The 27,408-nt window shown below is 40.6% G+C and overlaps 2 protein-coding genes across 2 annotated transcripts; both read left to right on the top strand.

Moving 5' to 3' along the window:
• The first annotated feature begins 191 nt into the window (after positions 1-191).
• LOC101745733 (kinesin-like protein KIF20B) lies at positions 192-11,645 on the top strand. The gene is made up of 14 exons (XM_004930746.5): positions 192-660; positions 1,046-1,300; positions 1,803-1,931; positions 2,393-2,503; positions 2,588-2,738; positions 3,000-3,192; positions 3,993-4,141; positions 4,339-4,462; positions 5,317-5,461; positions 6,180-6,263; positions 6,677-6,712; positions 7,351-7,435; positions 7,533-9,438; positions 9,776-11,645. The coding sequence occupies exons 1-14, from the start codon at positions 295-297 to the stop codon at positions 9,915-9,917; spliced, it is 3,876 nt and encodes a 1,291-aa protein (XP_004930803.2). The 5' UTR covers positions 192-294; the 3' UTR covers positions 9,918-11,645.
• A 657-nt stretch (positions 11,646-12,302) lies between these two features.
• LOC101742652 (cAMP and cAMP-inhibited cGMP 3',5'-cyclic phosphodiesterase 10A) lies at positions 12,303-25,786 on the top strand. The gene is made up of 14 exons (XM_021350985.3): positions 12,303-12,694; positions 13,024-13,122; positions 13,559-13,761; positions 14,563-14,736; positions 15,182-15,330; positions 16,639-16,808; positions 17,336-17,469; positions 19,234-19,352; positions 19,918-20,155; positions 20,535-20,690; positions 21,860-22,039; positions 23,118-23,216; positions 24,422-24,591; positions 25,605-25,786. The coding sequence occupies exons 1-14, from the start codon at positions 12,364-12,366 to the stop codon at positions 25,732-25,734; spliced, it is 2,352 nt and encodes a 783-aa protein (XP_021206660.2). The 5' UTR covers positions 12,303-12,363; the 3' UTR covers positions 25,735-25,786.
• Positions 25,787-27,408: the final 1,622 nt, after the last annotated feature.

Raw genomic sequence — 27,408 nt, 5'->3', positions numbered from 1 at the left:
TTGGCCGGACTTGTAAAACGTCGAACAGCTTTGATATTTTAATATCTATAGGGTTTGGTAACCACTTGGTAAACACTACTGGGATTATGGCTCATTCCACATACAAAGCAAAAAACTTAAATGAGCTTCACTAGTTTATAATTTTCTAGTGGACTAAAAGGTTTAATAGTCGACGGCCGTAAACAAATTTAAAACACCTTTAATACAAACTGTCAAAAACTTTCGAAAGTTAAACCGTTGTGGCTTAAAATATTTTGTTTCTGATTAAATTTTTATAATTTTAATACAATCTTAATGTACAGAAACATGATGGATCAACGTTATTCGGACAACGAAACGTCTAAGAGGGACATACCGTCTTTCATTGAGCCTAGACCACCGCTCATACGAAATCCATTCATGAGACCTAAGCCACAAAAGGGTACAAATTTACTTGAACTTTTTGAAGAAGACTCTGAAATAGAAGAGCCTGAACTAGTGAAAGTGTATCTTCGGATGAAGCCATGTAATGAACCAAATTATATTTACGAAGTGCGATCAGATAAAAGTTTAGTAACATCGCTTGACACTACCACGGCAGGCCACGGAAGGCGCACTCAACATAATGTGTCTAAAATGTATACGTTTTCCCGTATATTTGGAGCGGAGTGTACACAGAAAGTGAGTATCACATATCATATCATATCATCATATATTTAATTTAATATCACCAAATACATAATTCATGTACAAAAAATTTCAGTTATCCTGAAAAGCATGCTACTGTTATAATATTTAGTTTAAACAAACGATTCTTAGTTATCGTCCTGCCATAAATATTTCAACTAGAGGCATCACAATAATATAATTTTTCAATGGCCAAAGAAGGCAGACTCATAAGTCTCCCTCTTCAGCATAAGTTTGCCTGTGCATCAGTTACAGGCCATAGCCTCTGTTCTCATCATTCATATAAAAATTGTCAGACTTAAAGCCAAATGCTTTTCAAACCCAGTTTAAAAAAAGAATGACTACATTTAATTCATATTAATTAAAAACAAATTTTCAGGAAATTTTTGAAGAGGTTGTGAAAGAAAACCTTAAGAAGCTACCAGATGGTCACAATTTCACACTTCTCACTTACGGTGCGTCAGGCTCTGGAAAGACATACACATTAATGGGCACTGTTGGAGCTCCAGGCTTGGTGCCAAGATCTCTGGAGTATGTGTTCAAATTGGTTGATGCAGCTCAGCACCCTTTGTACAGACCGGCTGATGGTGGTGCAGAGAAACTCAGTTATGCTGAGCAGGAGTATGAACTGCAGGTTTGAATCAAGTAATACATCATCAATAGCAGTATCGACTCAGGAAACTTCCGAGGCAGTTTATTCCACAATAAAATAGTCTGCACTTTCTTTCCATTAAAAGTTTTATACACTTAGTCCTATCATCTGGAGACCTTGAATACCACCACCACCACCACCATCCAGGCACTTCAGCTTAAGTCACCCTCGAGTGAATTAATGAAGTAATATTAATTTGAATCATGTACAACAAACGAGGGTCTTTAGTTTTTATGTTAATAAAAAAAGGAAAACTTGGTGATAATTATGCTAAATGTGATAGTTGAGAAGTGTGCCTATTTGGCAAGTGCACAAAAACTATATGAATATTTTATAGTGAGATCACGATTAAAAATTATTTTTATTACAGTTTGTTTATTGCATGTAAACATGTTGTACATCAACGTAATATATAGCAAATAATATATACAATAAAGTCAGACTAAAAGCTATTGTTATTGCATTAATTAGTTTTGTTTTACAGTGGGTCAAAAGATTGCGTCACGTTTCGGCTCCTCTTCGTGACAAGTACCGTCGTATGAGTAGTCAGCTTCAAAGAGACTTAACCACCAGTACAATTGATTTATCTAATAAAACAAAATATTACGTTTGGGTAAGTAGACATAATTAATGTTAGTTTTAAAAACTTAATTTTTTTTCCTTACTGATTCACTGGTAGCCTAAAAGGCTATTCCCGCTACGTGCAGACGGATAGGTGAGCAAGAGCAGTGCTTTGCAGAATCTACCACCAGATAGGAATTGCGATCCACTGAAGATCCATTGAAGAACTTAGTCGGTTATATTTTTATAAGTTAGTTCACTCGTCAAACTCTTCACCATAATCGACGAGTTCAATAGGGAGGGAGATATATACTTGCAAGCCCTTAAAGCACCGAAAGATCCACTGTACGGGTAGCCGACAAGACATGCTTCGGCACGACGGCGGCTTTGCATTGCCCCGTCGCCTCTGTCTGGTATGAAGCACTTGAAAGAACTAAATAAGACATGTGTATAGTTACTCTAAGAGAGTGTATCTGCAGGCCTTGTTGTGCAAAACTATATTTTCTATGACAGGTATCATTCGTTGAAATATACAATGAAGCCATATATGACTTGCTGTCGCCTCCAGAGAAGAGAACTAAACTTCGCATAAGAGAAGATTCTTCCGGGAATGTATACGTAAAGGTAAATATTTCAGTAATAAGAAACATAATCTATTGAAATTTTAATGAATTTTCAAGTAAAATGTGGAAAATATCTTATTATTAGGGTGCAACTCAAGCATTTGTCCGTTCCGGTGAGGAAGCTTACGATATAATGGTGGCTGGTAAACACAACCTTGTAGTCGCGGCCACTGGAGTACATGCACACTCTTCAAGGTCACACTGCATCTTCACCATCACTATGGTAACGGAAACTGGTAAGCAGACTTCTTATCATAAATGACTGCATATATAAATATATACTATAGTATACTTCTTTAATATAATTTTAATCTACAGTGGAACTTAACTGCATTCTGGATAAACTCCTTCAAGAATAGGTCGGAAGAACTTTTGAACTTTAAACATGACCATCGTTGTATCTAAGACCTAGTCTTGTCACACCCACCTTGAGCCATGCGAGACAACTCTTGGCACACTGACTGCGGGCACTAATGTTGAGTTCGTGTTGCGCACAGAGGGCACGGGTCGCTGGGCCAGCGTGCGGCTGTGCGACCTGGCGGGCAGCGAGCGCGCGCGCGCCACCCGCAACACGGGCGCCCGCATGCAGGAGTCGCGCGCCATCAACGCGTCGCTGCACGTGCTCGAGCGCTGTCTGCACACGCTGCGACGCAAGCAGCGCTGCGCCCGCGACGCGCTCGTGCCCTACAGGTACCCTATACCCGATCTATATATTGTTACGCCATCTGTCGTCGAATAGCAGAAACGAACATCAAAAGTAAAACCGAGAACGCTCGAAAAGTATAACGCCATCTATTATCAAAGAACGGAAACACATGTTGTGCCGTCTTCGCGGCAAATTTTAAATTTGACATTTTACAACGCCAATCGATCTCCACGTTCGGATCCATCAAATGACAGCGAAGCTACATCGCATGCACACACACATCGATTACGAACGGGAGCCGAGCAACACGCAACCGAATCTAGAACATTTTAAACTTAACCGAAATCGACGACCGCGGGTGAAGTTAAATTATAATACATTAACAAGGCCTAGTGATTCTATAACAGTGCACGCGTCCAGGAGCTCCGTGTGGCAGTCCCAGGTGCGTATGTGCATTTACACTATTTGTTGAATCCTAGACGTACATCGGGGACCTAGGATACCTTGCTGGGCAAGTTCCGTATCCATCCCCGACCAGGGATCGATTGGTTTGTCCAGACCCAGTGTGTGTGTCGCGACGATAACCGGCTAAAACAAACTACCGAGCCGGGAACTAACGTCTCACATACACATGTCGAAACGACTGGTCTTGCCTGGAATGGTCTCGATAATTGTAAAGATGTCGTTTCGGTTATAAAAGCGTTGCAGAGATGACACGGAGGCAGTTAGTAATCGGAACTACTCAAAGCGAAACTGCAAACGGATCACCAGACGCCAAGCAGAAGAAGCGAATTGAGGATTTTAAAGTATATTTTTTATTAGAATTTAAAAACTGTATACTTAGGGAATCAAAGCTGACCCGGCTGCTGGGGTCTGGACTGTCCGGGTGTCGCGGCGAGGCGGTAAGCATGGTGGTGACCCTCAACCCGGCCCCGGAGTACGCTCACGAGACCAAGCACGTCCTGTCGCTGGCCGCCGTCGCACAGGACATACGTGAGTACAACGATCCAAACTATTTAACCTAAACGGAAAACGCAAATAACTTTAAATGTCGTCATTTTAAATAAGACTTCAATATGTTGCTCTTCATTACGGCTAGAGAGAAAAGATACAATTTAGGACGAGAATAGGGTTTCACCCCTCGATACGTACCCTGGTCCCCGCGCTCAGTCAATGCAAATGCGTTACAGAGGTCAACAACACTGTGCTGACCACCACCTTCGAGACCAGCGCACAGGACAGCACCCTGGACAGCGGAGCCGAACTGATGAGGCTGCGGACCGAGAATGAGAGACTGCACTTCGAACTAATACAGTGAGTCTGAATTTGACTAAATAAATCTCAAAGCAATGTAGAGAGCGAAGTGAGGATTGCCGACATGACCTGGAGTGATGTCAAGACAGGGTCAAGTGGAGACAGCTTGCGAAGGCCCTGAGTACCAGCAGGGCACTCTAAGACTACAACAGAGCAATCTTCGTGTATCCTGATCCCATTGGGGGGAAACACTTGAAGAAGGCATTAAAGGAGCACTATCTATCGATTTAGTATTATTTATATGTATTTATTTTATGGTATTTCATTATATATGTACATGTATGTATATCGACGCTTGAAAGGCAAACGTGACTAAGCGACAATAACTGCTTTGTACATAAATGACGGGCAATAACCATATCCGATGCGCAAAAAAAAAAATTTCTATGTCTATTAAAATCATTTCAATCCTACAGCTAGATTCGTTAAAATAGATTTTTTTTTCAGGTATTCCAACTTTAAATTAGTCTACTGTAAAGTTCACGCATTGTCACTTAGTCATGTTTGCCTTTCAAGCGTCGATAATTTTATGTTATATATGTGTGTAATTGTGTATGTATATAGTCTGATATACCTATTATATATTAGTGTTTTTATTATTATTATTATTGTGTATTATATCAATAAGTAAATTGATTAGATTGTATTCTACCCACTTATGTAAAGCTCTCCCTCTTTAAGAACGGTTAGCTGGTAGATAACTCAATTGTTGAGTTAAGCTCGCCAATTTTATATGTTTTCGCAATTATTGTATTGTATTGTATTAACTGTGTGTACAATAATACCGAATAAACAAACCGCGCGTGTGGGATGTCGACGGTTCATCACAGTAAACAAGAGTTGTATTCTTACAGAGCACACGCCCGCAACAGAGAGCTGATGGCCTCGATGGAGGCACACCAACAGGAGACTGCGCAGACCATGAAGGAGCTGGTGGACGAGGCCAAGGACTTGACCAAGCAGTTCTACGAGGAGCAGCTGCGGGCGCTGCGGGCGCAGGTCATCAACATTTGTATAGCGAAATCATAGACTAGATGTTTATTGACAACTTTCATTGCTACTTTTATGTAGATGGTGTATTTATATAATAATAATTATTTTTCATTCGCTTTCTGAAGTGAAACTTCTTTAGAATCGTTGTGATTTCAAATTCGATGAAACGAAAAAATAAGTCCATAGAGAGTTTTTTTAATACAGCGCCATCTATGAGATTTTTTAATACTAACATGTGTATGAAACCTCTTGTAGTCAATTTTAATTTAGGATTGTTCGTGAAGTTAATATATCAATTCACAGAGGGCGCTACCTCATACTATAAAAGATGATTTAGAATTATTTACTAATGACAAAATTTTACATATACTTAGACATTTAGGATAATTGTATTTTAATTTTTAAGGTTTAAGGTTTTTTTTATATCAAACTTTGAGTAGGTGAGCTCACGGGGCTCAAATCTGAGTACGTTACTAACACTAGCACTAACAAGAGCAGTGCTTCGCAGAATCTCCCACCGGATCGGAAACCCGACCCACTGAGAAGATCCGGTTCTTTAGTGATGATGTGTATCATATATAAACACAGACTCCAACTTGTGACTACTGAGTATGACTGGTCATTTCTCTGGTCAGCCTCATTTTTGAGATTGCTACAAATTCGTTAGGAAACATTGAAAGATTAGTTTACATAGATACTGACGTATAATCGAATGTGGAAACAGATGGACGAGATGGCGGAGGAATATGAGAACAATCTCGAGAAGGTCGCAGCGCCACCTAACGTATCTCCACTCCTACAAAATAAGGTACGTAGTTATCAGTAATTTACTCATTAATCGCGCACATCTCGTACTAAACCTTGGTTGTTCGGAACTCTATAATATACCTCCCCGCCCCCGTCACGTCCCCCCGGTGCCGTCACGTCCCCCCGGTGCCGTCACGTCCCCCCGGCGCTGTCACGCTGCGGCTGCGTGGACAAGTCATTCCGTCAGCGAGCCCAAGTTGTTCCCCGCCACACGCCACTCCGACCCCCCAATATGCATAAATATTTTTTGATTTTGTGTTTCGCGACGGACTTTCTGTTTTTGCGATTTGGCAGTCTTTCGTGTTAACGTATCGACCCGTGTTTAGAGTTCAAAGCTTTTTAGAGATGGATGGATCCACCACGCCGTGTTCTTACTATTAATTTTTTTATAAATTATCAATTTAATTTTTTCAGATAACCGAGCTGATGACAGAAATTGCTGTTTTGGAGGTAACACCTATTAATTTATTACAAATGGTGATAGGGCGTCTTGTGAGTCCGCGCGGGTAGGTACCACCGCCCTGCCTATTTCTGCCGCGAAGCAATAATGCATTTCGGTTTGAAGGGTGGGGAAGCCGTTGTAACTATACCGAGACCTTAGAATTCATATCTCAAGGTGGGTGGGGGCATTTTCGTTGTAGATGTCTATGGGCTCCAATAACCACTTAACACCAGGTAGGCTGTGATATCGTCCACCCATCTCAGCAATAAAAATAAAAAAACTATATTAAACTACGTTAACTATATTACATGTTAAAAACTATATTCAAATTGTATATTTGGTTGTTTGCTATGTATTCATTAAAATCAAAATAAAAATAACTACATATTATTATTAATTATCATTATATTACATACATATATTTTTTAAGATATATTCAAGAAGCTAATAAATCTTCTAGACAAAGTTTTTAGTGGATACTGACTGAGAACTGTTTGATATTTCTTAGCAAAGTGTATCTCGATATAAAATTTGTATTTTGGATGTGATAACTGATATTTCTAATAGAAATCGTGTATGTGTGAGAGTGTGAAGGTATGCGCATGCGCAACATGAGTTTAAGACAGTTATTGCTTTATTGTTGCAGGAAAAATTACTTGAAGAGCAGCTGGCACGAGCTCGGGCACAGAACGAAGTGGAACATCTCCGCAGCTGTATAGACGAGAGAGACGGTAGTGTAGCCGTGTTGAAGCAGAACGGCTGATTCTAATGCAATACATGAGGTCTGCATACACGTACAACGCTTAAACTAAAAAATTATTGTTTCAGAAAAAGCATTCAAAGACAATGCCTCAGCGGACAACGAAGATGTTATGTCTGTCGCTGACAGCGAACCTGACAGCGAAGAGGAGGTCGACCCTCTCGACCAGAGCCTCGAGCCGACCTTCAGAAAGGATAACTTGAGTAAATCGCAGCTCGGTCCAAGAGAACCTGCTCGCATTGCACTCCCAGGCCCGGACCACACCTTGGACACATCTGAGGATCAGACTTGTGATGACTCCATTCAACACTCATTGCTGCCTATTACAGAGGTAGAGTTCACTGAACATAACACTGTGAAAACGAATCCAGAAGAATGTACAGAAGACACTGCATTGGATGTCACCGAGCGCACAGAAGGGTCAGTGTTAAGTTCTGCCAGTGTTGTTGACGGCGCAGGAGATGTGAGCGCTGCAGATTTATCAACGGAAAATCCTATTGATGTTAGTTTTAATGCGGAAAACACTAACAAGATTAATGAATTCAGAGGCTCGTACCGCGACGGACGCGAGGATCGAACTATCGAAAATAAAATCAATACAGACGACAGTATGGACGTTACGAATGAAGAGAAAGAAGATGTTATAGAAACAGAGCAGCGGAAAGATGTTTTAGAGTTCAAAGTTCCCAAAGAGACTTTGGTCAATCAGACCATAAGGTCGCTCAAATCTAAAGGCAGCGATAGCTCCCTGGCGCAGTTCGAGCGGATAGAAATGGCGACCAAAACTGAGGAACCCCTCGCCGCCCCCCTCGCTTCCCCCCGCGCCGACCTCGGCTTCAATATCCTCAAGGAGAAACGGAACTACTTTGATGATGTTAAATCTGAACAAAATACAATAGAACAAGATAAAGGTAATAAGGTTCCGTTTAACGATAACGCACCGAGCATGTTACTAAACAAACAAACTGTAGTCGAATTGAAAAAGTCGTATTTTGAAGATAACGCTCTGGACGCGGCCACATTAGATGTTGTTAATACAGGCAAAGAAAAAAGAACATATTTTGACAACATATCTGTCAAAGTTGACAACAATTTAGCACATAAGAAGATCAGTGAGCTGCTTAAACTAGAAGAAAGGTCCCCGTCTATAGTGAAAGAAGAGTTTATAGAGGATTTTAATAGACCAAGTACCATGAAGAAGTTGATGTGTAAAAATCTATCCAAACCGATTGATGCGGTCATGTCGACCCACAAAAAGAAACACGACTCCGTTGATATATTTGAAGGGTTTGATTCGCCAGCAGCCCCCGCCGCGTCCCCCGCGGGGATCCGTGCTGCAAGGGTCTCGCCGGGACTGACCTCATCAACCGAACACGAAATAAACATTAAACTAGAACCGCAACTGTCGAAGGACGAGCCTGGCGACAGTAGCGTACACGACAAACCCGCGGCTGACGTCATCATCACACTCACCAGAGATACAGACGCCGTCCCAGCGGACAACACTATCGACGAGTTCGAGAACCTGTACAAAGATGTGTCGACGTCTCGAGCTGCGGAGTTTGAGACGCTGGTCTCACACAACGCGAGCAGGGAGACCGGGGACCACAACACTAGCGGCGCCGCCGCGGACGACGCGGAGACAGACCTCAAATCGAATCTATCAGAATTCGAACGAGTAAAATATAATCTGCGGAGTAAACCAATAGATACAAAAAAAGAGAAAAGTGTCAAAATAATAGATGAAAGCGAAGAGAAGTCTGAAATCAAAACTAGGCCGAGACGAGCGAGGCGGCGCGCGCCCGACGCCGCCCCCCCGACCCTCGCCGACATCGGGAACCTGCACGAGTACCCCGACGTGACGCCAGCCGGGACCGGCGGGGGGGCGGGGGGACCACACGTCCCGTCCCCAGAGAAGGAATCGGAAGAAAATCTGCCCCCCATGCTCGGGGTTCAAAGCTGCCCTTCGAAAAGGTAATATATAAATAATATTGCTTCATAGCAACACTGCTTCGTAGCCAAAAACGGGTAGGCAACGGCTTGGCTCGGTAGGCAGCGGCATTGCTGAAGTTCATGGGCGACGGTAACCACTCACCATTAGGTGAACCATATGCTCGTCAGACTATAGAGGCAATAAAAATTTAAAAAAATTTACTCTGCTACTGCTTGTCCGGGCGGGGTGAAGCTGCAGCCCTAGGGCGCCCCGCGGAGCCCCCGAGCGAAAGGGTTAATATGTCTACACACGTATTTAACTCATGTTCACGAACAAGAGTAACATAATATTATCGACAATATAATTTTTCGTTTCCAGCATAACTCGAAGTCGTCGGAAGCTGTTCACTCCGCGCGCTGAGCCGCTGGACGAGTCGGCGGGCGCGCCCGGGGACAGCAGCGAGCGCCCGCACGTCCCGCGCCCCTCCTACCACCGCCCGCGTGCGCGCCGCAAGCTGTGAGCAGCGCCTCGGCTTTACTAACCACTAACTCTACACATGACCATAAACTATTCTATGATACAGTCTCACGTTTCTTTTTTAATTTTCGATATTTCAAATACTTATTTACTTAACGGGGAATTTATACGTATTTATTTAATTCTTAACATGGCAAAAAAATTATGACAACTAAACCACATAAAGACACGATATTCAATATCAGTAGAACTGTGTTCAGAGTCAGATCTTCACAATTGACAGTCATTGTCGGTCTTGACAATTAGGAATCTATTCATATGTATTTTCTGTGATGGCAACACCTCTATTTATATTTTTAATATGGAGGGTAGAGGTAAGGAGAACCGTCTCTGTGTGTGAAAAAGTGTCCGTTAGAATCTGCTAAATAAGGGTGGCGCTAAAGTACCAACCGGGTGAATTTAAAAAAAGGCGCTGAAAGTTATTAGAATAAGATAGAGAAATAAAAAAGGACGTAAGAACTATAAGCAATAATAATAATAAATTACATGTGTGCAATTCACACGTGGTAGAAGTGAAACCTTCCAAAATTAAAATACAATTATCCTAAACGTCTTAAGTATATGTAAAATTTTGTCATTAGTAAATAATTGTAAGGTAGCGCCCTCTGTGAATTGATATTTTAATTTCACGTATAATCATAAATTAAAATTCACTACAAGAGCTTTCATACACACGTTAGTATTAAAAAATCTCACAGATGGCGCTGTATTAAATAGTATGTATATTTCTGTCTCGTTCTTTGCTGGCTTCATCCTACACATTTTTGTATTTGTGTCTCTTACCTGTCGTTTTTTCCGTTGCATCCGGTTTGAAATCACAACGATTCTAAAGAAGTTTTCACTTCAAAAAATCACAAAAATTATTTAAAGTTACTGGCAATAGTCACTATAAGAAAATGAAAAAACAACAAAGAAAACTAACGAATTTCGTGTTATGTGGATACTTATCGAAAAACTGATTCAATAATGTTGGATTACCTTTCTGGATTGATTTTTGACTCACATGGCTTGTGGCTCTTTAGTTATTGAACGATTATACTTAATGTTCAGTGACGTAATTTTCTTATTTATTTTTTTATTTTTCCCTTAAACACATGGATTTTAGGGAGAAAAAAAATACGATTTACCCATTTAATTGGGAAATTCATTAAACAATCATAAATAAATTAAATTTGCACAGAACAATGACTGAGGGCTTACGAATAATACTTTATCAAGAAAATTTACGAGCCGATATATGAGTAGACTATTATCAAAGCCGGCAATGTAACTTTTGGATAATTATTGGTAAATCAGAAAAACGAATTATTGACTTTGTATTCCATTGGCAGTCACAAAACTCTTCTGAACGACATCTTAGATAAATAACAGGCTAAGTATTAACCTTTATTTAATGCAGGTTTTGAACCGTATTCTTTGAAGGAGGCGATTATATTCAAATCAATCTGTATTGAAATATCAATAATTTTTTTTTGTCCAAATGCACAGATTGCCACCTTTGATAATAGACGACTCATATATTTATATGAAGTAACGTGCGTGCTGAGCAATTGGAATAAACTTGACCTATAAAACAATTATTTGTTATTAATTATGTAATTTAGAATTATCTCGCACTGTTTTTCTTCTGAAGACACTAATGAGACAGTAATAATGTAAAATAGAATATTAAAACTAATGATGATATTAAAGATGTAATGTTACTTGTTAACCTTTGGTTTTATTTTCAAGAAGTTAATTTTTTAATTTTTTTTTTGGTTAATGGGTGGACGAGCTCACAGCCCATCTGGTGTTAAGTGATTGCCGGAGCCCATAGACAACGTAAATGCGCCGCCCGCCTTGAGATATGAGTTCTAAGGTCTCAGTATAGTTACAACAGTTACCCCACCCTTCAAACCGAAACCTATCCTTATTTTTGTTCTCATTAAGTATTAGTTAGTACAGAAATCATTACCAATCAAGACTCGTCCGCTTGTGGATTTTGAGATATGTCGAAGAAGCCGAGAAAGTAGGCACCTTATTTAGAGAAGACTTTCAATTCGTAATAAAATTTTAATTTTTATTACGAACATAAGTATTATGTCTAAAATAGCATATCGAGGTTGAAAGGCTATTTGGTTTAAGCGACATTTCGCTTAATACGCGACATCTATCCTTCTAATGAAAGGTGCGATTTATTTTGTATTAGTATCAACAGTTCAATATTTTGATTGAACTTCAATTTAGTTTACCCCATTCAAAAATGTAGCTAAAGAACTTTTTTTGTTATGATATTTTTTCCAATTTTTAAGCTTTCGATAAATCTCTTGTAAAATTGCGAAAATGTCGGTTAAACCAAACAACCTTTCACCCGATATGTAAACTCTTTTGTGTTACGATTGGACGAATATAATTTGACGTTTACTTTAATTAACATAAATTTAATAAAAATGATGCACGAACTCACTCCTAAGAATGTGAAATCGACAAAAAGCAAACAGGACGTGAAGCAGCAAGACGCCGAAGACGCTTTGTCCAAGAAGAGCTTGACCAAAGTACAATCTCACTTCTTGGTCCCGTCCGAGAAACTGGATAAGGTGACCAGACGAGTGATCGCTCCGTACGCGCAAATAGAACGGAAAGGCTTGAAAGAATCCGAACAGAAGGCCAGGAAATATCTCGATATTAACCGATTCAACGTGTTCCTGGATGACGAGATCGATTTGGACGCGTTATTGTACGAAACTGCCATGGTTTTGAAAAACTTTACCAATAGTTCCGGTAATTTAACTCGTTTGATGCTCCGTAGAGTCAATAAAGAAAACACCCTTTAAAGATTACAAGTATATATGTATGCCCATAGTGATCGCGTTTCTTTTAAAAGGCAAGGGGTTTGTTATTCGAATAAAGTTAAATGTCATGTTTGAAGGTATACATCATACGCTTTGAGGTGCCCGTATTCTAAAAACAGAAGGGCCTTGAGGGGTTTTTCACATCTTCCATGATAAGATATGCGTTTACAAAATTAGACCTAATATACGAGGAAAGTAGATGATAGATTTAATTACCCAAAATAAAACATGTTTTGATCTTTTTTCAATATTTGCTAGGAGTTTTTGTATACACGGTCGATCAAATGAAGGGTGAGATCGTCTTAATGTCCCAAAATACGAAGAATCCTGATAGACACGAAGTTAACATACCTATTGGTAAGTCCTTTTGTTCTTTGGCTGAGTGTTTTTTCATTATCGAAATCTAGTTAGTTCCAAGTCAATGGAACCTCGCTAAGAAACATTCATCATGTATATCAAGTATCAAAGACTTGGAGGTCTTCGAACATATTAGGTTACTGACGGTCAAGCCAGTATACGGGTCATCGGGGAAATGAAAGTTGAAATGATCTCCAAAAAACTGGCACATTGGCACATTGAAAAGAACCTCGCTCGCTTAATCAGTCGCTTATGTTCTACAAGAGGCTCGTGGAGTCCTTAGAGAGGTATTATAAATTGCTCTAATTTCACTCCGCAGAAAGATATTTGTTTGGGTTATAGAAGACCAATGGCTAAGTCTCAAACGAGGTCCTTGTATTGGATGCGGATCTCTGCGGCCTCACAACATGCATCTAGCACATTTCCTGTTTTCTAGGAGAGAATAAGGTCGTAGCTGCCCACGTGGCCTTTACCAAAGAGATGCTAGTGCTTGATGATGTGCAACGTGATAGACGCTTCGCTGAAGGCTTAAAATGGATCGAGGCGAAGGTAGCGCTGTGCATGCCAGTGTTAAAGCCCGACGGAGAATGCCACGCCGTCTTAGAAATGTACAGGACGCATGCTGAGCCATATGATGATGTAAGTCTTCTTGTACTGTACTGCGTAGTCCGAGTTTTTTAACGTTTAACGTTTACCGCTAGGGGCGCTGTTCCAATTCCATCCAAATTTGAGTTAACTTTTACGCGATCGAGAACGTAAAAAGCTTGCGCTAAGCACATTGGACTAGGACGAGTCGAGCCGTGTTGATATTTCATCTAACCAGCCTGGACTCGCGTCTCTTGACTCGGATGCGTTTTTTCGTTTCCGTGTAAGGCATGTTAGACTTCTACCAGAGCCATACACACAAATTTATTCCGCATCAAAAATTGATAAATTTTCGGGAACTCTGGTGCATTGAAGTAGCGGTTGTTTTTTTTTACTGCTTATATGGGTGGACGAGCTCACAGCCCATAGCCATAGCGCCCATAGACATCTGCAACGTAAATGCTGCCACCCACCTTGAGATATGAGCTCTAAGGTATCAGTATATGTAGTTACAACGGCTGCCCTACCCTTCAAACCAAAACACATTACTGCTTCATGGCACAAATAGGCAGGGCGGTGGTACCTACCCGTGCGGACTTACAAGTCGTCCTACCACCAGTAATTACGCAAATTATAATTTTGCGCATTTGATTTTTATTACACGATGTTCTTCCTTCACCGTGGAAGTCAATCGCCAACATTTGTTAAGTACGTATTTCATTAGAAAAATTGGTACCCGCTTGCGGGATTCGAACACCGGTGCATTCGTATCTAGACGAATGCACCGGATGTCTTATCCTTTGGGCCACGACGACGACAAATTCCGAATTCCGATTCCAAAAGATTACGTTCCAGGACACTGTGTACACTGTTGTGAGCGTGGCTTGCTGGGCAGGGGCGGCTGTTCACCAGGCCCAAGAGCGAATCACCCTTCAGAAGACCGCCCATCTCAACTCGGAGCTCAGGACACTGCTACACAACTATTTCTGTGACCTCGCGTCCATCGACACCATGCTTACTGATATGTTGGTTTGTGTTCAACGTCTCTGTTAAATAAACATTGTTTTGGCGTAGCCGTGACTCTTTGTATTCCATGTCCAAAATGTTCTCTAACTAAACTTTTTAAATTTTTACCCAAGAACTCTATATAACGTCCATTGTTAAAAAAACTTTACTAAAGACTAAAAGCCGAAACGGGAATGTTTACAATGAGTTATGGAAAAACAGAAAATAGGCTTGAACTTTTAGTACGTTGAGCCCACAGTTGAATGCGTAAAATTCCTAGTACCTAGCTGTGCCCCGTGTCCTTCCAAAACTTTTGACACGGCCTGCCATTGAATATATTATGTAATTTGTGTTACATTACGTTCAGGACGAATACAAATTATTGTGTTGGGCACCGTGGTATCTATATAGTAATTATTACGAAGTGGCTTTAGACTTGTTTAAAAAAATTGAATACTGAATTACGCAGGCGATCGTGAAATCATTCATAGGAGCTATGAGGAGTAGTTTCTACATCATAGACAAGGAATATTTCGGTGATGATGTTTACGCGGACATGTGGGACGATGGGTGGTCCACAGAAAAATCTAAAATGCCACGGAAGAGAACCAAAATTAAGTAAATTATTATTTTGTTGAATTAATTTAATCCCTAGCATTGTTTTCTTTAATCTTTGAGCTTATCTAATGACCAGACAATATCCAACGTCGTTCCAATGTTTTTTTTTTGCCTACCTAGCTGAGAGCCATGAGAGGCTATTTCAGCGTAACCTAGTAGGTGAGCTCACGGGGCTCAAACCTGACGACGTTGCTAACACGAACCCTAGCAAGAGTCGTGCTTTGCACAATCTACCAACGGATCGGAAACGCGACCCACTGAGAAGGTCCGGCGAGAAACTCAGTAGGTTGTGTCTGAGGGTTAATTTACTCGTCGAGCTCTTCGTCGCAAGCAACGGGTTCGACGAGAACGATGACCGGTGCTTGAGGTACCTAAAAGCACCGTTAGTGGATCGAGAGGATCCGAAATGACGTGTTTGGGGCAACGTCGACTGCTTTCCATTCTTTCCGCAGAATCGGGAATGTAGTTACCGGCGGCCATGATGAGAGGGTTCTCGTGTCGTGCCGCTTTATCGAAGTGGCGAACTCCGCAGGATTGGGAATATAATTCCAATACATTATCGTTAATATCGAGTATATCTCCTTAGACAGATTTCAGTAGCTTCAACTGTTTTTTTTTCACGAATAAATCATATAACTTGACAGAGTCAAAAAGATAAAAGAAAAAAAACTTATTATATATCCTTACTTCCTATCCTTTTTAGTTTCTCGCTTGTGAAGATGCTTCCGTAAACTATAATATTTTCTTCAGATTTGCGAATTATGGGCATAATTAAAATAACTTTTACGGTTTCATTTCGTTTTTTATTTTTATACTAAATTAAATACGACATTTCGACTACCTTATGGTGTTTGTGGTCATGAACGACTAATAGCTTACCTACCAATGCTCTGATAACGATTTACTATGAATAATCGCAATGTACTTATCGTAAATTAAGATTTGAATTTTATGACGGGGACGTAATTTTTCTATGAGTTGAATTTTATGTAGGGACACGTAAGCGCTTGCGCATGCAGTTATTGCATTACGCTGCACCAGTTGCCCGGCGCCCTTCGCTAGAAGTAATAGTGTTCTGTGCCGGCGCCGCGCCGGTCATTATGTAAACGCATGTACCATCTTACGGAATAAACGGTGTCTTTCATTACTGTGTATTAGTTCTTTATTACTGACTTCACAATTGGCAACAACGTCTACAGTAGTGACCCAAAACTAGTCATACATATTAAACAATCCTATCAGAAAAAAACATGAATTATATTAGTTTATTCGGTTTTTCTTTAGTGAACTTTAATCCGCTCGTTTCAGTTTGAGCCGTGAGCATACCCCGGCGGGTCTGGTATCGCGAACCGGAAAGAAATTAAACGTAAATGACGCGTACAAAGACTCGAGGTTTACGAAGGAAATAGATTCGACAACCGGCACTGTCGTCAGGTCCTGTTTGGTGTCGCCCATCGTCGATAAACATGGAGTAATCGGTAAAACCGGATGATTACTGACGTTTCTAATTATATAGCAAATAATAACGCAGAATCTACCACCGGATCGGAAATGCGATCCACTGAGAAGATCCGACGAGAAACTCAGTGGGCTGTGTCTATGGGTTAATTCACTCGTCGAGCCCTTCGTCGCAAGCGACGGGTTCGACGAGGACGGTGACCGGTGCTTGAGGTACCTAAAGAGCACCGTTAATGGATCGGGAGGATCCGTAATGACGTGTTTAGGGCGACGTCGACTGTTTACCATTCAGTCCTCAGAATCGGGTATATAATTTCCGGGGACCACGACAAGAGGGTTTTCATGTCGTGCCGCATTCTCAAAGTGGTGCAAGATAATTCAACGATTAGCTTGTAAATACACACGAAAAACATTACCCTCTTTCGATAGTCGAATAATGGATTAAGGAAGGAAGGAGGGAATTAGCAACTTTGGCACTGTTGATTTTTGTGATGCAAATTGTGAAAACTTAAAAGTATTTTTTATTGAAAACATTATTAATTTTCAGGAGTTGTGCAGCTAACGAACAAAAACAACGCCCTTCCATTCAATCACGAAGACGAAATGATATTCGAAGTGTTTATAAGTTATTGTTCTCTAATCGTACACTTCTATAATATGCATCAGAAGAAAATATATCATGTAAGAAACGAAATAATTCTTTTGACGCGAAATGTCGCGAAGCAGTTGGGGGGGATCCATTAATTACGTGGAAAAAAAAACTTGCTCTATTACTTTTATTAAAGACTAGCAAAGACTAGTATTTGTGAATATTACCATAATTTAAAATCAGAATCATAAAATTAAATACTGAATATCAAACAAAAATTAAGTAAAGATTTATTCTAATTCAGTCCAGGGAGACTCGTGCACGGCCTCAAGAGTGACCACTGGAACTAATATATCCAAGTGTTTTTCAATACACCGTTTTACACCGTTTTCTACGAGACATATAGTTACGTGATATTTGCCAAGACCCCCCTCCACTCTAAGTGAGATTTGAAAACACCTAGAACACCTCACGTAATTAATGGACGCCCCCTTGTCCATTAAAAATCAAATATCGCTTTATCCAGTGTTCTTAAGACTTATTGTAGCCGAATTACCAGTGATCAGGTGCAATTCCTCAAATTCTGACGCAAATAAATAGGCATAGCGATGGTATTAACCACATTACGATACCCTGAAAACTCTAACCTTGCTCTTGTACTTATTTTTAAAGATAAGTGGCACACTTACCGCTCACCGTACGGTGCATTCCTGCCGCGAAGTAGACATCTATACCGGTTTAAAAAGTGAGACAAATATTACAATTGAGAATTCGACCTCATGTCTCAAGGCGGGTGGCGGCACTCACGTTGTGATATACACGTCCTTGCGGATCCATCAGTACCAATAACTCTTGCATGAGACGCTTTCAGCTCTAACATTAGGAGCAGGCTTAGTGACTCTGGTAACCATACTTGTCGAACTCGACAAGGAGTTCGACGTGCAACCTAATCCATGTATCAGCTCGCTAAGTTTCTCGCCGGATCTTCTCGATGGGTCGCGATTCCGATCTGGTAGTAAGTTCATTTGCGCAGCAGCTGCTCTTGAGGTGTTAGATCTCCTCGGGAAGCGCTCGGGCCGTTAACAAATCCCACCCCTCCTGGTTGAACCCGTGTTCGCCCACTAGTCCTGGTAAACTGGAAAGGCCTTCAGGCCACCAGTACTTCATCCTTCACAAAACACGTGATATTTATTCGCTCCGGTAACTGCTTCACAACAAGTTTACGCATCAATGCCTTAAAAATATATCAAAAAGTACGTCGTTTGTTTTTATTAAGATTTCAATGAGAGGAACTTTTTAATCAATGCAATCGTATCTGTTGATATTTGAACCATGACGCACTTTCATATTCTATCAGACATAGAACCACAGGCAATATGTTTTCGACCTAATACTTTTTTTTTTTATTGCTTAGATGGGTGGACGAGCTCACAGCCCACCTGGTGTTAAGTGGTTACTGGAGCCCATAGACATCTACAACGTAAATGCGCCACCCACCTTGAGATATAAGTTCTAAGGTCTCAGTATAGTTACAACGGCTACCCCACCCGTCGAACCGAAACGCATTACTGCTTCACGGCGGAAATAGGTGGGGTAGTGGTACCTACCCGTGCGGACTCCCAAGAAGTCCTACCACCAGTGATTACGCAAATTATAATTTTGCGGGTTTAATTTTTATTACACGATGTTATTCCTTCACCGTAGAAGTCAATCGTGAACATTTGTTGAGTACGTATTTCATTAGAAAAATTTGTACCCGCCTGCGTGATTCGAACACCGGTGCATCGCTACACACGAATGCACCTGACGTCTTATCCTTTAGGCCACGACGACTTCCAATAACAGTATTCTTGCAGGAAAATAAGAACATAATTTACAACGATCTGATGAAGCTCCACCTGAAACCCTGTCGGCATGACGTCGAGGAACTGATGGAGACCAACGGCATTCTGCTGCCGCCTAGTAACTTCCGGACGTGACGTATCTTACCTTCATTTACTGATTCCTGTACCATAGGGTTTTGCCTTTTTAATTTCACTGAATACAGAAGATAGCTATTTAAATTGTCGATAATCTTAGTGTTATGGTTGGGAACATTTGAAGATACGACGTTTCTAATAAAAAAAAATGTACATTATTTTCCATGGAACATGCTTAGAGCTATTATTAAAGATTCATTCAATTTTTTCCCTACCTAATCGTCGGTAGCCTAAGAGGCTATTCAAACTTCACACGGATCAGTAGATGAGCGCACGGGCTCAACCTGAGAGAATTGCTAACACAAGCCCTAGCAAGAACAGTGCTTCGCTGAATCTATTACCGGATTGGAATCGCGGCCCACTGAGAAGATCCGGCGAGAAACTCAGTGGGTTAATGGCATTAGTATGCGATCGTAATAGATAGCAAAATGTTAATGCTTAGAGCGACTACGAAGCCGAAATAAGCCGATTGTCTCTTTCCAATCGTCGATTTGAATTTTTTATCGCCGGTTACTTGTAGGCAATTAAATATATTATTATAAATCGTTGTGTTTGCTTCAGTTATGATTACGACATCAGCGAAGGGAACAGGGAGGAGATGGCGGGCCTGGTGTGCTACATGTTCAAGGAGACGTTTGCCGATCGTAATTTCGAGCGACAGCAGCTAGCGGAGTTCGTGTTATCCGTCCTCAGCTGTTACAGGGACAACCCGTACCACAACGCGCAGCACGCCTTCACGTTCACCCACACGATGTTCATGATATTAGTCAACAATACTGGCTACTTTGAGTTCGCTGAAGTTAGTGTTGTTCTAGAAACCGTTGATGTGTCTTTTTGTTTATTCACAAAGGTTTAACGTGGGTCGAAAAGTTGTGACGTGTCTTTTAACTCGCTTACGGTCTGTTTAAATGGTCGAAAGTGGTCACAAACAGTCATGAACCTCGGTAATACCAGCAGCACAGTCTAACCGTAATCTACCTGATCCTGCTGAGCTTGGATTATGCAAAGCATATGTTGCCCAGGTTTTACTCACGAATTCATTGTATTGAGCGGATCGGATGTGTGCATGCATGAGCGATGGTAACTTCTTACAAATACGAGAATTGTAAGCTGATGAGGATAAAAATGTGCGTCATAATATTTTTTTTACTTTAATAAAATATATTTTGTGGACTCAGGTGGCGGCCCTAATGATATCGGGTCTCTGTCACGACCTGGACCATCCCGGGTACAACAACAACTTCCTGATGCTCTGCAAGCACCCACTGGCCCTCATGTACAAGACGTCGATACTCGAGAATCATCATTATTTTCTCGCCAAGAAGATCGTTGAGGTATTTCATTATTTTAAACGGTTACGTGACAGGTACAGCAGCCAATAATCCCGACAAAGATATTATTTTACTAGATCACCTTGTATGTAACCAGGCGAGGGATGATCGCGCTGGCTGGCGGACTTGATTCTCATCCAGCTAGGTATTCTGAGGTCATGACTTGTAACGCAGTCTTGGCGGACTTTGGATAACCGAGAATTTCGGCGTCCAATGAAGCAGGGTGGTGGAGAGATATGCGCTGTGCGCGAAATATGTTGTTCCTATCGTGCCCCCGAAGAGTATTGTCCTATCCGAGACTCAGACGCGGCTTTTTGAACAAGAAGCTTTAGTCGGGCCAATGCCAACATCCCCCGCCTGCCGATCTCACGCGTAAGCGAAAATTCGACGATTTCCTCCTGACCCCGAAAAAAATCAAATGCCCATCTCATGTTAAGTGGTTACCAACATTAAGGCCGCTATTCACCTAGGAACACAAGGTCGATGTTGATGTCTGCTAATATAGTAGATATAACGGCTGCCAACCCCAACAAGCCCGAACGCACGGCTGCTTCACAGCAGAAATAGATGGGAGGCGGAATAAGACGCCCGGTGCATTCGTATCGAGCGACCTGACTGTAATCACTAATCGTGAACTGACTAAAATAATTCATCGTGTAATAAACAAAACCGGTAAAAAATTTAATTTGCCTATAAATAGGTACCTACTATTTCTATTTCTTTATTTTCTCGATGACAGTTCTTCTAGTTGTAGTGCTGTGACCAAATCCTCCAACTCCTCCGACTCTGCTATGAGCTTGAACTTCTCGTAAGCGTCATACTTTTATCAAATAATAATAAAAACGCTCGTTCAAGCTTCTACAGGATCTGTCATCGAGAAAATAAAGAAATGGAAATAGTATAATTACTGGTATTAGGGTGTCTGGTGACTCTGCAGAGGGAGGTGCTGCCACCCTGCCTGATGTCTATGGGCTCCAGTACCCACTTAACACCAGTTAAGTCTTGAGCTCTTCCCCCCATTTAGGCAATAAAAAAGTTTGCCTACCCATACAAGTTTAGAAGACGCTAGGACGTAGTGAAGTTGGTGGTAGACTGTCGAAATAACGTTAGCAAATTCAAATAAATCCTTTTCTGTATAAAATATCCGTTTAATCACTGAACCCTTTGATCAGGATAAACAAATATTCAGCAAGTTACCGATAGTCGATCAAGAACGAATATTGGAGGAGATGAAATACGCCATACTGTGCACCGACCTGGCGGTGTACTTCCAGCTGAGGGCGCAGCTGGCGCCGCTCATCGCCGACCAGACCTTCGATTGGAACGACAACCAGCACAGGAAACTACTCAAGGTACACTGCCGACCTTTTCTGCTCTTTGCGAAGTGATGTGTCACACTAAAATCTTTATATATAAAAATGAATTGCTGTTCGTTAGTCTCGCTAAAACTCGAGAATGGCTGGACCGATTTGGCTAATTTGGGTCTTGAATTATTTGTAGAACTCCAGAGAAGGTTAAATGGTAGATAAATATGAAAATGCTCGGAATTAAATAAAAATAATTATTTTATTTTTTATCTTTGATGTGTCCCCTGTCGGACGAATTCCTTTTGTTTCTTTTAAGTTTATTTTATATAAAAGCTTAGGTCTTTTATTTATCGGCACTGGACGGATTGAGGCACTACGAAGTCTGCCGGGTCAACTAGTGAGCAATAATTTTACACAGCTGTATGCTTAGTGCGAGTTTTTTTAACGTTCTCGATAGCGTAAAAGTTAACTCAAATTTTTATGAAGTTGGAACGTTTGCCACTAGGGGCCCTGTTAACTTTTACGCTATCGAGAACGTTAAAAAACTTGTATTGCGCACACAGTATTATTTTAATATTTTGTAACGATTACGATTTGTGTATATTAATGGTTTTTTTTTTATTATTGCTTAGATGGGTGGACGAGCTCACAGCCCACCTGATGTTAAGTGGTTACTGGAATCCATAGACATCTATAACGTAAATGCGCCACCCACCTCGAGATATAAGTTCGAAGGTCTCAGTATAGTTACAATGGCTACCCCACCCTTCGAACCGAAACGCATTACTGCTTCACGGCGGAAATAGACGGGGTGGTGGTACCTACCCGTGTGGACTCTCAAGAGGTCCTACCACCAGTGAAATAGGGTATAGGAAACTCCTTAGGGTAAATGGGGTTGTAATCTCAATTGTAATATGTTGCAGCTGTTTCACCTATCAAACCGAAATAACCATCAGTGGCTTACAACCCGACTTTAGCATTAGGCGAATTTGTAATTTTGGAAATATATTTTTTTTGTGGAAGTAGTTTGTGAATACGCTTGCAGGTTCAAACATAAGTTGTTGCATCGCTTTATATAGCGGTTCGACACATAAATGTGTTGTACGCAAGTACATGATTCCAGGGCATACTGATGACGACCAGCGACTTGTCCGGATCCTGCAAGCCATTCGGAGTCGCCAAAGCGAACGCTCAATGCGTCTATGAAGAGTTTTATAATCAAGTAAGGAAAGTTTGTATTTTTTTTTATTGCTTATATGGATGGACGAGCTCACAGCCCACCTGGTGTTAAGTGGTTGCTGAAGCCCATAGACATCTACAACGTAAATGCGCCACCCACCTTGAGATATAAGTTCTAAGGTCTCAGTATATACAGTCAAACCTGGATAAGCGAGAACTGGATAAGTGAGAAAACTCTATAAGTGAGAGTAATAGCCAGGACCCGTCATTTTAAGCTCCCAAAACCTCTATTAGCGAGAAACAGAAACCTGTGTTAGAGAGAGTCATTTTTCCCTCATGGACCTCCGTAAGTGAGACTGCTACTTATCTATACCTCTATAAGCGAGAGTCGAGCTTTATTTATTTATATTATTTAGGAAGAACAAAGGATAAAAAAAATTACCAATTTAACATCTGCTATTTTATGTCTTATTCTTAACTTTCGTGGAACTTCCTACCATTGTTTTTGTATTTTTTTCTCGTCAATATTGAACCTATTCTGTTTCGTGGAACTAAATAACATTGTTATTTTATCGCATTCTTTTCGACTGGACACGTGTGCCTGTGTACCGTCCTGTTTGTCGGCCTTACTCAGTTTATCGTTAATCAATTGCGAAGGAAAGTTCTGTTCTGCATCATGTCAAAACGGAAAATTAAAGTACTGTCATTAAGTGATAAACTTAAAATAGTGAATGCGTTTGAATCCGGAAAATCGCGAAATGAAATTCAGAGGGAGCATTAGCGAGAAACTCGGGTTAGTGAGAAACCTCTATAAGCGAGAATGAGATTGTGCTCCCTTGAACTCTCGCTTATCCAGGTTTGACTGTAGTTACAACGGCTGCCCCAGCTTTCAAACCGAAACGCATTACTGCTTCACGGCAGAAATAGGCAAGGTCGTGGTACCTATCCGTGTGGATACTCACGGATACTCACAAGAGGTCCTACCACCAGTATATTCTGTATTCTGTTACACGCGGTCTTCTCCCAATCCTTCGCACATTGTTGAGGATCGTGACCCTTCTATCGTCTTTTCACTGTTTCTCTACCGGCAGTAACATCGTGAAGAGCTTCTTTGACCGGCATTACCAGCAGTTACCTGGTCAGAACACTGGTGTCCTTTGGTTTCCCCACCACTTGTGTTCGCTATTAGTGAGCACGATAGTTCTAATTGTGGTGCCGGCTAGCTTGACACACGACTTGATTTCGTAGGGCGACAAAGAGCGGTCCATGGGCTACACGCCGCTGAGCATGATGGACCGGCGTCGCAGCATCAACCAGCCGGCGGAACAGATCCAGTTCCTCTCCGTGGTCGTGTTTCCTTGTCTGATGTTACTTCAGAATTTTTTCCCTAACATCGTACAGCTCATGGAAAACTGCAGGTTAGTATTGTTACGCGCTGGGGTTCGGGATAAATAATATTCTACCGAAGTATAAATTAAAACTGTATTCAACACTTAAAACACTTAAAGAACACTTTAAAATTCTCAATTCGCTTCTTCCGCTTCGCTTCAGGTGATCCGTTCGCTGTTTGGCTTCGAGTAGTTCCGATAACTGACTGACTGCGTGCCATCTCTGCAACGCTTTTATAGTTGATACGACATCTCTAAATATATCGAGAACATTCTGGGCAAGTCGAATAGCTTCGATGTGTGTTTAAGTGGATACTGGAGCCCATAGACATCTACAACGTAAATGCGCCACCCGTCTTGAGACATAAGTTCTAAAGTCTCAAGTATAGTTACAGTTATAAGTATATATAGCTGGATTCTGGATTTTTACTAGTACCTTCGATGTTCGTTTCTGCTATTTGGCGATAGATGGCGCTACTCTGATCGGCGTTACAGTATTTAACTATAACAAATCAGAGTACATTCCTAAAGAATTCGGGGCTGTGACCCGCTTGATCGTAAGTAATTGCCATCGGTCATGGACATCAGCATCGCCAAGGTATAGGCAAGCCGCTGCTCACAAACATTGTATGTGAGAGGAACGCATAGTTGTATTGAATCATTTGTTCACTTGATAGGTTAAAAAAAAGGTTACTGGCGGTAGGACGTCTTGTGAGTCCGCACGTCAATAGTTACGTACACCCTGCCTATTTCTGACGTGAAGTAATGCATTTCGCTTTGAACGGTGAGGCAGCCGTTGTACTGAACTGAGACTTTAGAACTTATGTCTCAAGATCTGTGGCGGCATTTACGTTGTAGATGTCTATGGGCTCCGGTAACCACCTCGAGATTTAAGTTCTAAGGACTCAATATAGTTACAAGGGCTGCCCCACCCTTCAAACCGAAACGTATTACTGCTTCACGACAGAAATAGGCAGGGTGGTGGTACATACCCGCGAGGACACACTAGAGGTCCTACCACCAGTATAAAATTGCTGGATTAGGAAAACTCAAGAAGCGTGGCACGAGGAGATAGAGACCAGAGGACAGAGGCTGTGGCGTCAGGGCGAGTCGGTCGCCGCGTCGCAACCCAGCAAGATCCTCATCAAGTCTTGCTTCGAGCAGGACAGTTAAAACATGTATTGCTATACATTATTACATTTTAATAAAGTTTCCTTGTAATTAATTCGTTTTTGTTGTTTTGTCTGACCATCACGAAGGATCACATACGAAATCAATGTTAGTTTTCTTTATTCAAGCAAACAATGGCAGGAGCTTTTAATTAGTTATGTATTTACCGATGATTCGGAATGCAATTTCACACAACACGAAACTATAGGCAGTGTATAACCTTTCAAACAAACAAAGAACCTATTGAGTTTCTCGCCGGATCTTCTCAGTGGGTCGCAATTCCAATCCAGTAGTAGAATGCGAAGCACTGCTTTTGCTAAGGCTAGTGTTAGTAATTCTCTCAAGTTGAGCCCGTGAGCTCATCTACCGGTACGCGTGAAGTTGACATAGTCCCTTAGGATCATACGATTAGATAGGGAAAAAAACAAAGAACTTTTAATACAGATTCGCAAATGACCAAGAAATCCGTCAACATACTACATTCCAAAATAGAACCGATTTCATTTTAAAGTTTGTTGGACTGCACAAATAAAAACTTCGATTACATGATAGCAAATTTATTAAAACCTATTATGATAGATAATTATTACAAATAACCGAATGTGTAGTAATGAGGTTAATCAAGTTTCAATTAATTTAACAGTCATAAAAATTTATTTATCATCTCATCGTAAGACATCAACTTTCGCACAGAAATAAATTCGTAATACATTCATGTATCACTTTATATGAATATTAATATACGTTGTATATATTACAAAGTATCTTTTTAAATTAATTAAATTGATAGTACATTTTAAATATTATTAAATTAAAAAGTACGAAAGACAAAATCTTTCGATAGCTAGAGAACATATATTACATATTATTATGTATAAATTACTGGACTTTTCAAATGAATGTAACACCAACCTTTTTTGTGAATGACAACACTGATTTCATTACTAATTTAATATCATCCTGATTAGTTTAACCTATTTATGTAAGGGTTAAGTTGTGTCAGATACCATTCCAAGTTTTGTAGAGACAATTAATATACAAACACGTTTTTAACACTAAACACACCAGAACCGATCAAATGGACTTCTTTCATACTTCTACTAACAGTATTGTAAAATGGTACTATATAATTCTTAGGCATATTCTAATATATAAAATTTTCTTTTTAATTATTTATTTCTAATTTTTTTTTCAATAGTGAACCATTCAATAATAAAATCGATAACTTTTAATTACCCATCAATATGTCCGAAAGATCGGCAAGTCTAGTGTTAACTAGAAACATTTATTTGTTAAAATTCAAGAGCGCTCCTTCGAAGATACGACTTTACTAAACAAACAAAATATATCGCCACGAATCTATGTTATTCAATTTAAAAGCAAAGAATAGTCTTTTTATTGGCTGTAAGGTGTTTTTTTTTATTTCATCACGTTTCCCAAACTGCTCACGATGTTTGGACAAGAAAAGTATGTTGATTCGTATAGCTCTGTTTCAAGCACTGTAGTGGGGTTATACTATTCTAATTGTTCGCCCAATCATTTTATAGAAGCCTCTTCGGATAAGACTATACAGTATAAATTGTAATTGTTTGGCGCGCGTGTACAAGTTTGTAAGGACAGCCGTCGAATAGCATAGACACTTAGTTCTATATTCCTTTGAACGCTCGAGCTCAAATT

Source organism: Bombyx mori, chromosome 23 (assembly GCF_030269925.1).
Source record: "Bombyx mori chromosome 23, ASM3026992v2".
NCBI lineage: Eukaryota > Metazoa > Arthropoda > Insecta > Lepidoptera > Bombycidae > Bombyx > Bombyx mori.
Note: the sequence above shows the minus strand (reverse complement) of the source record. Positions and strands in the feature narration are given on the sequence as shown.